The 11,569-nt window shown below is 44.0% G+C and overlaps 1 protein-coding gene across 2 annotated transcripts in view; it reads left to right on the top strand.

Moving 5' to 3' along the window:
• The first annotated feature begins 1,139 nt into the window (after nucleotides 1–1,139).
• Nucleotides 1,140–11,569, top strand: part of Gabrb3 (gamma-aminobutyric acid type A receptor subunit beta3) — a 243,481-nt gene continuing 233,051 nt past the window's right edge. The window contains exons 1-3 of one of the 2 annotated variants that reach the window (XM_052712800.1): nucleotides 1,140–1,268; nucleotides 2,109–2,200; nucleotides 2,398–2,465. In XM_052712800.1, the coding sequence (XP_052568760.1) occupies nucleotides 1,189–1,268; nucleotides 2,109–2,200; nucleotides 2,398–2,465 (240 nt within the window). In that variant the 5' untranslated portion in view covers nucleotides 1,140–1,188. Of the gene's footprint in view, nucleotides 1,269–1,787; nucleotides 1,984–2,108; nucleotides 2,201–2,397; nucleotides 2,466–11,569 lie in introns of those variants that run through there. The other variant, XM_052712799.1, reaches the window with a different exon arrangement.

The raw sequence follows: 11,569 nt of genomic DNA, 5'->3' as shown, positions 1-11,569 counted from the left end.
AACAGGAGACACTGGCTAATCATAAATATGTGTCATAGTGAAGGTGTCACTTTGCAGATAATTCTATTGCACACTAACAGGACACAGAATACAAAGCACTTGTGAATAGACTTTTCCAGAAAATAATTAGGGAGCTATATTTATCTCTGAACCTTCCAGGTAATGCAGTCACATCCACAGTTCTAAAAATAAAACTGCTGATTTTTAGAAAAGCAAAGATATTTAAAATTAATGTACAGAAACATGCCAGCTTGAGAATGAAAGTCTGGATTTAGATATTCACTGACATAAATCTTGGTAATAGAAAAGAAAAGATATGGAAAGAAAAAACTGAGCCAATACTGGGAAGTAGTTGTATTATTAAGCACTCATCACAACCTGAAAACCTGAACCAGTCTACAGAAACTAGAAACAGACTTATCTGTGAGTCTCCTGTCTGACTATAGTAGGGTGGTGTAACCATCTTCCTCAATATTAGAAGCCCAGGTACAGGGAAACTTGAACTGAAAATTATCATTCACTATAGAAAAACAGGCAACCTGTGGCCACGGGTGAGTAGGCACCCCTTGGGTGTACTGTAGTGATACATAGGGTGGGGAGGGTGCCAGTGGGTGTATTCTAGTGATGTACAGGTGGAATGGGCACCAGCGGGTGTACAGTGGTTACACAATCGGGGTGTGCACCAGTTCTTGTTTTTGACCAATTATTCGGTCAGTTTTCTAATGACCGCCAAAGGATGGTGGCCAGTCACACGGAAAACAAAGATCTTTACCTTAAAATATGTGTGGATGTTTCTGGTGTGCGCCAGAAAAGACATGTTACTTCCCATCACTGGAATGAGAGGCCAGGGTCTCTTAAGTCTGGCTTGGATACCAGTTTATCGACAAGATTTCTCTTTACAGTTAATTATGAATGCATTTCTGTGAACAGGAAAGATTCAGCACTCACATGGTTGTGCAGGAGACACGGGGAGAGGCATAGCTCAAGGAGCCTGTTTTACATAGTCATATTTGATAAATAGATTATCGAGCCGCCATGCGAGGGGCTGGAAGATGGGTCAGGCGGGAAAGCCCGGGGGTGGGAGTAGGGGCGGAGGGAGGCGGGGATCCCCACGTCGCCGTTGGTTCCTAGCTCAGTGACGGTGGAGTGGAGCAGATCCCACTCAGGTTAGGCTAGAGGAGCAACGCCATGTGCTCCGGGCTCCAGGCCCTGCTGCTGTCAGTCTGGCTTTCCTGGACCCTGGGGATCCGAGGATCAGAGCCCAGCAGGTGAGGATGGGGCTTCCTCACAGCTCTGCAGCATGGCTCCTGACCAGGCAGCGCGCCCAGGTTCTGTGCAGCGCTCCCTGGGTCTCAGGCAGAGCAGGGCGGGGTTGGAGGTGGAGGGTGGGATATCGCTAGGGATGTGGAGCATTTCCCACGCCTCTGCTGCCCTCCGGTTGCATCTCAGGGTCCCATCCCATCCCTTGTCCCGCTGTAGGGAGCTCAGAGGACCTGTCTCTGTGGCCCATCCCCCGCCTTGCCAGGTGCCACGCAGTCGTGGCCCTCGCCCGCAGTGACCAGCGCGGATCTGCGGCCGCACGCCAGCCCCTCCCCGCGAGTCCCGAGCGGCCGCCACCGCGGCTGGAGAGGGTGTCCAGAGCCCCGCCGCGACCGCGGACACATAGGGGGCGGGTGCTGTTCTTGGCCGGCTCCGCCCCCGCCTCCGCCCGCCCAGCGCTCCCGCGCCAGGGCTCCTCCCTCCCGGCCCGCTCCTCCTCCTGCTTTCCTCCTCCCCCTCCCCCTCCGCCTCCTCCGCTCCGGGCCAGCGCGGCGGCGGTGGTGGCAGCAGCAGCAGCAGCCCCGGCTGCGGGTCGCGACGGCGGCGGGGCGCCCCCTCCCCCGTGCCGGGGCGCGGCGAAGGGATGTGGGGCTTTGCGGGAGGAAGGCTTTTCGGCATCTTCTCGGCCCCGGTGCTGGTGGCGGTGGTTTGCTGCGCCCAGAGGTAGGGTCGCTAGTGGGTTGACGGGAAGCGGGCCGGGCGCGGGCTGGCGCGCTGTGTGCGCGCCGGGCGCTGGCGGGTGAGCGGCTGCCTGACCCTGTTCTTTCTGCCCTGTGCCCCTCCTTCAGCGTAAACGACCCCGGGAACATGTCCTTTGTGAAGGAGACGGTCGACAAGCTGTTGAAAGGCTACGACATTCGTCTGAGACCCGACTTCGGGGGTAAGTGGGATGCGCGCGGCCGCTGCGGGAAGCGCGATCCACCGTGTTGGCGGTCTGGGTGGAGAGGGAGGCGGGGGCGGCCTCCGGGGGGCTGTAACGGGGTGGGGTGGGTGGTTCTTTGCGAGCCCCCCATTCTCAGAGCCACCCGTCCCCCCTGCTGGAGCCTGGCTGATCACGGTGTGCTGCGCTTCCCGCAGGTCCCCCAGTCTGCGTGGGGATGAACATCGACATCGCCAGCATCGACATGGTTTCTGAAGTCAACATGGTGAGTGCCTGAGCTTCCCCAAGCTGTCCCCGGCCCTACCAGGCCGCCTGGGCCCATATATGTCTCCGGTGCTGGTCTGGAGGCCTGAGCCGGCCTGGGATTCCTGGTCTGCAGGGGAAGCCGCGCGCTCTGGCGCCGGGCTCTTGCCTGCCCCGCTCCCTGCACTCTTGTGGGCGCCGGGCCTGTCGCGGGGTCCTAGGCTGGCCCAGAGTCCCGGTCCTCAGCGCCACCCGAAGCATACAGCATCTCAGGAGGGCTGTCACCTGGTCGCGAGGCTTCCCTGAGCGCCTTCTCCCCTCCCTTAGCAACAGGCGCTGAGGACTGTGAAGGGAGACTGGGTGTGGGGGCGGCTTGCATCCCTAGGTGAAAGGTGCTTAGGATTTCCTTTGTTGTCATTTGGAAAGATCTGCTGACCGCAGGAGAGAAGATCAAGTGGCTGTAGTCTGTGTCTAGAGGCTTCTGGGGTGGGTTTCCCAGTTCTCAGCTGCTGTTCTGAGGCCCGTTTTCCTCCTCCGGGCGCTGTCCTAGGTGCTGACAGAGCCCTGCCCTGCGCTCTTGGGGGAGGCCTCCTTGCCAGGAAGGTTTGGCATTCCAGTGTCAGGGTTTATGCCTATGCTACAGATCAAATATTCTGACCTGTGGAAAGAGGAGGTCAGTATCCCCAGGTGCGGAGACGGTACCCCCCCCCCCCCCCCCCCCCCGGTTAATGCGCCAAGAAATAAGAAGCTAAGTGATGTCGTGAATTTAAGAAACGTGTTTGTTGATTTTTCTGTTCAGTGGCACTGTGGAAATCCAAAGCATGGGTGTTTGGAAATAATACTTTTTGGAAGCTATCATTTGGCAACTTTTCTTCTGAACATTACAATGTTGAGAATTGGAGTGGGTATGTTTTCCTTATTAACGTGGTGTACATTGGAATCACATGGGCAAACTTGCTTTCAATTCAGACTGTCTAGTGCCTCATTCCAAGGAGTTCTGACAGGGCTGGGCTAGAGTGGAGTCTTGGGGTATTCTCACTCAAGAATAGTGCTTCAAATTTAAAACAGGTGTTTTCTGGACAGTATTTTAAGAAACTTTATAGCAAATTATAGAGATATAGTTTGTACAAATGAATGAGGACAGTTTTCTGTAATCTTGTATATGATATATGTTTAAACATATGCTATTTAGGGGTTTATAGGAAAATATCCTACCAAATTTATTTTTATAATGTTCAAAAATTGTAATTATGACTTGAGGGGCTGGACTTCTAAGTCAGGAACATAGTGCACACCTACCTAACATTCACCAAGTCTGTACTTTGATCAGCAGTACTGGTCTTCAGTGCCATTAAAAAAAAGAAATAGAAATAACAGTGTTTTTTTTGGTTGTTGTTGTTAGTTTTGTTTTGTTTTCTGCCCCTTTCATCCAAAGTGTAGCACTCAGGACATCTTTATATCCAGGTAGTGTAATATAAAACATAGAAACACAGGAGGAACATGACTTTAGTGCACACTGAAAATAAACATTATGCATATTGCACTTATTTCTATCTTTACAATATACTTTTGTTCAAAAGCTATGTTTTATGGCCTTATGGTGACAAGTTAATATATTCAAGATCACCATCTGAAAACTTTCAGGTGGGAATTTCAAGATATTGAAAAGACTAATTATGTGAGTGTTTAGTGTGTCACTATGTCAAACATTATTGTATTGGATGTCAAATGGAAGCAAGATGTGTTGAGTGGTGCTTTAAGAATGCTACACAGCATTAAAATGATCAGAAGAATGAGGGAGGGTGGTAATGCAGACCACTGCACATTTTATGACTTCCTTATCTAGCTGTTGTGATGTTATGCTGACAGCTGATGCACTTAACAATATCACTTATTTGTCTTAGTTCATGGTCTTTGAGTGGAGGTGTCCTAGTTTTCTCTAGATTTAGTCTCAGATAAATTGAAGATCTAGACTAAAATATAGAGCAGTTTTAAAGTGTATAAGAATAACTGTACACAGCATAGCCATAGTAAATTCTTTCATGCCTCCTCATTTTGCATTCTCATGGGAGTACTTTTTCTGGCTTTGGAGACATAACTTTATTTTGAACATAAATTAGGCCTCAGTAGCATTGGAGACCAAAGCTCCTTAGATAGTTATGATTGTCAGCCATGTTGAAGTGCCTTCTTCCTCACAGAAGCAGATTAGCCAACACTGTACTGTAGAACACACATGTACGTAAGAGTTATGGCATGTGCCCTATTATAAAAGAACCTCATATGTAGCAATGGTTATTATTTTTGGGGTCACCCTTGGCAGGAAACAACAGAGAATATGTGAATTTAAGGCTTGAGACATCACACAGTCATTTCTTTTAAGTAATTCATTCAGTTAAGAGTTTGCTTGATCACTGCACAAAACCAAGTAGTATAAATTACGAATGAAGAAATTATTGCCAAGCAATAAGTAGTTAGCTTTAAGAGTGTTGTAACTATTGGGAGTAACAATGACTCTCACAAAAATCTAGGACATGATAAGCCCCATTAGAGTAGATGACTGGCATGCAGGGTAAAGAGGAGCAGAGAGAGCGGGGAAAGGTAGGTGGAAAGAGATGTTTTGGAGGTGGAAAGCTTCGTGAAAGACTGTAGAATTAAACTGGACGTGGGCATGGATTCTGGCTGGTATCAGTAGTAGAGGATGATCTGGGTCAGGAAAAAGTGGCAAAGGTAAAAATGTCTGAATGAGCAGGATCAGAGTTTCGCATATAACCAGAGACTTGAAACTCAAAGCAGAAGACACACAAGTTGTCCAGGCCCTTCTGCATGATGCCAGAGATTTCACAAGGTAATTAGGGCAAGTTTGTAAACTGACAAGATTTGAGGTGTGCTTTAAAGAGAATATTTGATAACAATTTAAATTCAGACAGAGAGCAAAATGGTAAGGAGTAAGGATGGCAGATAAATGATTATAAAAATTCACGTGTTGTAAATTTTCCTGAAGATCCTACCAACATAAATACGTATGCACAAACATATGTACGCACACATCTACATACAAACATATCCACTTATATACAGAAATACATGTACATACACATAAACAATATGCGCAGTCATATGCACACATACACACATGCACACAAGCAGTTGTTTCCAGTGTAGGGAGTCAGATTTAGGCCTATGTGCCTGCTAGGCATGCACTATAACAATGAGCTGCCTCTACAGCTTCATAGACATGGTTCTAAGAACATACATTTAACGAAATAAGAAAGTTCACAATACTTTGAATTAGATTGTTTAGAAACACATATATTACTCGGTGGGATAGATGAAAATATGCGTGTTTATTAGTTGATGAGTTTTGAGGGCCATTGCTGCACAGTGGCCATACTGTGCTTTTCTCCTTAAAAAACTGTAAAGCGCTGTCTGTACCTGCAGGAAGATGTGTAGACAATGCTCCCATGGAGCCTCTGGTCTCAGATAAACAAATATACAAATTATGTGTATGGATGTGTCATCTGATCACTCTTTTTGGTGTTTTGTACAATAATTAGGAATAGAACTGGGTGCTTTAATACACAGAATTGGTTTTTGCCATAGCTTGGTGTGTGGATACTGGAGATGCTCTACTTTTATTTTTATTTTTTTTTTTGTCTTCTGGTTTTTCTTTCCTTGAACGTTTTATTTGGCTTTTCTGACAGTGATCAGTCAGCATCAATTTCTTTGATATAACTTGTCTTGTTTCTCTTAGCACCTGCTTTAACGTTTCAAATACCTTGAAAATTATACATGGTAATCTAGTGATCGAGATTCAGTATGTAGATTTCTGAGAGACTGTGTATGTGTGAGAATATTATCTACCTAAGATTATTATGTTTGTGTTGTGATTTTGGTGTTTAACAGTGGTCTTTGTGTAAGAATCATATTGATGAGATAGATGAACAGATGAATAAATATAGGAAGTACAAGGAACTGTTGAGAAATAGAACTAATAATTGGAGCATTTTAAGTGAGACTTTGGTTGACTGAAGTGGCTATTGATTTGTTAGTTCATAATGTAAACTGCACATCTTATTTCTTCAGTATAAAGTACTGGGCACAAAAGGTAGGATCTGAATTCTAGCAGTTCTAATACTACTTCTACAATTTAACTTGCACTTCATTATTCCATCAAAATTAACTCAATTCTAAAGAAAAAGTAGCTGCAAGATCATTTTTTTTCTCGTTTCATGCACATAGGGACCATCATCCCTGTGTCTCACTCTCATCTCTGTTAGGCAGCATCCATAGGCACAGTCTTAGTTGTTGGCTCCATTGCTGTGAGAAACACAGTGACCAAAATCAAGTTAAGGAGGAAAAGGCTTATTCCATCTTACATCCCCTCGGTCACACTCTGTTCCTGAAGGAGGTGAGGTCAGGTATTCAAGGCAGGAGCCTGGAGGCAGGAGCTGATACAGAAACTACAGAGGAACGCTGCTTACTGGCTTGCTCTCTACGGCTTACTCAGCCTTCTTTCTTAGAGAACTGGAACCACCAACAGAGGAGTCGTGGCTGCACCCCCACACACATACACCGTGAGCTGGATCATTCCCTATCAACCATTAATCAAAAACAGGCACCACAGGCTTGCATACAGGCCAGTCCCATGGAGGCATTTTCTTGATGAAGATTCGTTCTCTCCAGTTGACCCTAGCTTTAGTCAAGTTGGCAAAAAACAAACAAAAACTAGTAAGCAAGGTTATTACTTTCGTGAGTCTAGCTTTCTTGTGTTAATATGTCACGTGTTGCATTTTCTCCTTACAAATCCACTTGTATATATCTAGGTGTAAAAACAGTATACTGCAGAAGAACACAGTTTGAGCACATTTCAAGAAGACTTTTGGAGCCTCTTTACCTATTAAATAGACACATTCTTATTTATGTACAAAGCAACATAGGGTAGTAGAGCTCCAGTGGTGCAATGGGTTAGCTTGAGGTACTTATACAAAACAACATAAGGACATACACTAATATTCACACACAGTGTTCACACATTCACACATGTCCATAGACAAGTGTTCACACATTCTGTTCACACATGCTCATGCTCATATGCACATTTCCATGTAACCTATACTATTAATTAATTCATTTTTCTTGACCTTTTTTTTTTCCAACATGAGAGAAGGAAGAGCAGAAATACTCTGGCTAGAGTAAGCTAGGATCAAGGGTTTGGGGAATTGTCTGACACCTGCTCTCTGACTTCAGAGTTACTTTGCTGTTGATGATTGCTGATGGAGCATCTAGTTCAAACTTGCACTCTGCTAGTTTGCAAGCAAGAGGCTAAATCCCCAAATCCTTATGGTACTTAGAAAGAATCTAGGCCTAGCAAGCTATGGTTCCACTTCCAAATCTGTGAACTCTGATCTCAGGTGACTCACTGATCCCATGCCTTAAGTGCACAGATGGATGCCAACATTCTATCATGGAGGACTTCGCAAAGAAAACTTTAGTCAAGACACTGCAGCCCATATCAAAAAGGTGTCTGTCCCCTCTTCCCCCACTACAGATATGAGCCACATTTGGGACTGTATAAGAATTGCTTGTAGCAGCTCAAAGATAGGGAATGTGTTAGTGCTTTCAGTTCAGAGGAAAGCTGGGGGATGACTCAGCCAGGGGAAGAGTGTTTTGCTGACCCAGTTGGGGGCTGGACAACTGCTTACCAGGAAGACTCTCTCAGGAAGGTCCACAGAGTGTGTCAGTATTTGATTCCAGGTTGCTGCACATAGAAGTATGGGTGTTCATTGAGGACACTAGTTTTCGCTGCTGATATGTTTCATGCCTAACTCATGAGCGTACATCAATGCCAGGCACTTATAAGAAAGCATAAATGAACTTAGGAAATAGATTACAGCAGTCCCTTACATAACACACTTTATGAAGAGAGGCTTGTGTTTAATATTAGAATGAATGGTATAGGGAGCCCTAGGCAAATGCTTTTTGTCTTTCCCTCTAGGGAGGTTGTAAAGCTTGTGTTGTTAGATCTTTTAAAAAATGGATCTTACCCTCATTTTCCTGTTGTGAATGGCTTCCTCCGTGAGCCTGCTCAGGGAGCTTATGGTGCCTTGCATGTAAATATTTAGTTTTAATTGATGCACATTCAAAGAACAATTACATCTGGCAGGAAATTTACTGGAATTTAGTTTGTTGACAATCATGACCAGCTTCTGTCTTCAGCTTCCAAAAGCAAACTCTTTGCTTGTGTTTCCGTTGATGACCGGAAATGAAAGCAGTCAGAAAAGTGGCTGCTGCTGTTTGCTCTCCTTCTCAAATCTTGTGATTGTTTAAATGAAGAATGTTTCTCTCATAGACATTAAAAGAGAGGGTACTTCCTTCAATTAAATGCATACAGAAACTAAAGAAACACAGGTTTCAGGGCATGAGGATACATGACTCTGAGAAAGAAAGGCTTAAATCAGATTATAAACTTTGTGATTTCACATGTCAAGAGATTTGGATCTAGAACTTGACTTACCACAATCTGCGATCTGTGACAGCGTAGGTAACAAAGCCTCTCTTTTGTCACATGGGTGTGTGTTTTATAATGTGCAATGATCACTGTATTTTGAGGAGTAAATGAAGTACATGGGACAGTTGAAATCTTTTGAAGTGTAAAAGTGTTACATCACTATGCAGGTTTATTTTTTATCATTTTCTTTTTCTTTTTACATTCTTCAAGTATTAAAGATCATATTGATCTTCAAACATGGCAATCAGCTTGACAAAGTATTAAAGATGCAGATGAACAAGTGTGCTCAGGGGACACTTGCACAAATGTGTTGTGCAGCAAGTCTGGGCCAGGTCCTGCTTCAGTGGCTTTCCCAGCTCACCTTACTAGAGAGTGGTACCCATGCTCTGTGTTGGGGTCAGTAGAGGTGTCACCCTGAGCTAGGTTCTTCCCTTCCACTTTTTAAAGAAACCGTGTTCTTTCTTTCTGACATCACAGTTGTCGACTTTATTTGGTTGTTTCACTTTGTCCGTCTCCCCTGTTGGTTCTCCTGTAATCATGCTCTGTGAGGCAGTGCTGTGTCTGTGAGGAGTGCTTGCTTATTGCCCGACACTTGAGAAGTGCCTATTACATATATTCTGGAAAAAATTGTATGAATGAAAGCAAACAGATGAATGTATAGACAAGTGCATGAATAGGTATGAACATTTCCAAGAAGATATTTTTATAACTTGAAACTTGGGATCATGTGAAAAGTCTTCCAGACAAATATGCATGCAATTTTTTTTTAACTTCAGGAGACATAATTCAGTCAGAATGTGTATAATTGTACTCACTATAATACCATAAGCTGCAAATAAAATCTTCTGTAGCTGCTACCTCTGTCACTGGAGAGCTTTTATGCTGATTTCAAAGCAGAAGAAGAATAAAAGCTTGCACTCGCCCCATAGAATTCAGCCTGTGTCAGGGTTGGTATGGATAATTCTAAACCAATCATTGTGTTTTGACACAGAATTTTTGTCTCTACTTGGAAAGCACATGAGCCTTTCCACGCAGTCGAGGAGTTGAGGTTGCGCTTTTTATAGAGACTCCTTGGGCCATGCTTTTCCTTCCCCCAGCAGTGCTATCCAGAGATGTGGTAGTTTTTTAGTTGCTTGCTAATTTTTTTTAGGGCAGTGTACTTTAGGATCATTTATGAAAGCCATTAAGAAAATTATCTATCTGCAAAGTTTGGAAGAAAGGAAAAAAAGACAGGTCCTATCTCTTGGTGATTTGCTGTGCCACTGATTCAAACCAGAGTCCAGCTTTGCTTTCTGGGGCTGGGGTGTAGATTTGCCCTATTTGTAAGTTTATAGAAGACTGCATCAGGATGTAGAATCCATCACTAAGTGCTAGCCGTTATATCTCTGCATTTCCCCACAAAGCTCAAACATCACATAACAACATTTAAAACAATGAAAATGTCAGCATTAGTGATTCTCACATTCAGATGAATAAGAATAAAATTAAGATGTGAACAAAACTGCACTCATTTAAAAGCCCTAATTTGTGCTTCTTTATTCATTTTGAAAAAGGATATAGATTCCATCTTCACATATTTTACCCCACATCTATGTTTTACTCAAAAATTAAATTTTAACATGTTGTTGATAGGATTAACAAATACTGAAATTAACAAATACTTTCTACATAGTTGTGAAATATAAATTATGTATAATATATCATATAATGCATATATTATATATGATTATATAATATATATATATATATATATATATATTGCCCACTGTCGTTCTTGCTGTAAATACAAAATAAAGTAAATTTTCTCCTGCTGTGAATCAGAGGCTACGCATTTTCCAAAGATTTTACATAAAAGGAGTTCATTTGTTGTAGACAATGGTTAGGGGTGATATTTTCTGTACACAAAAACTAAGTATTTATCTTCATGGGTCAGTTTAAAAAACAAACAAAAGAGGATTTCTCTTCACAGTAATAGACTGTCACGAGGAAGGGATAGTTGTTAATTTTAAGTCTCTATATTTTCTTGAAAGTGCTAGAGAAACAACTTGCATGTTAGCAAACATGAATGAATTGAACAACACAAGGCTCAAAGGACTCTGGTACAACCCCACATTATCATTGCTGTAGTGGAAGTGCTGGGGATTGAGCACAGGCTGCCAGCCAAACTAATGGAAACACATGGACTGTGGACCAATAGATGTGGATCCCCCATGGTACTGAACTAGGCCCTCTGGACAGGCGAGACAGTTGTTTAGCTTGAACTGTTTAGGGGGTTCTCTGGCAGTGGGATCAGGATCCATCCCTGGTGCATGAGCAGGCTTTTTTGAGCCCAGTGCCTATGGTGGGACACCTTGTGCAGCCTTGGTGCAGGGAGGAGGGGCTTGGACCTGCCTCAACTGAATGTATCAGGCTCTGCTGTCTCCCCATGGGAGACCTTGCCTTGGAGGAGGTGGGAATGAGGGGTGGGTTGGGAGGAAGGCTGGGGGTCGGGAGGAGGGAGGAGAGGGGGATCTGTGGTTGGTATGTAAAATGAATAGAACATTTAATAAAAGAGAAAAAAAGAACACAGGCTCCATTACATGGAAGGCAAATACTCTATGCTGAGCTTCAACTCTAGC

The sequence above is a fragment of the Peromyscus californicus genome, unplaced genomic scaffold (assembly GCF_007827085.1).
Source record: "Peromyscus californicus insignis strain IS unplaced genomic scaffold, ASM782708v3 Scaffold_4__1_contigs__length_199733344, whole genome shotgun sequence".
NCBI classification, from domain to species: Eukaryota; Metazoa; Chordata; class Mammalia; order Rodentia; family Cricetidae; genus Peromyscus; species Peromyscus californicus.
This window is presented reverse-complemented; position numbering and strand designations above follow the sequence as displayed.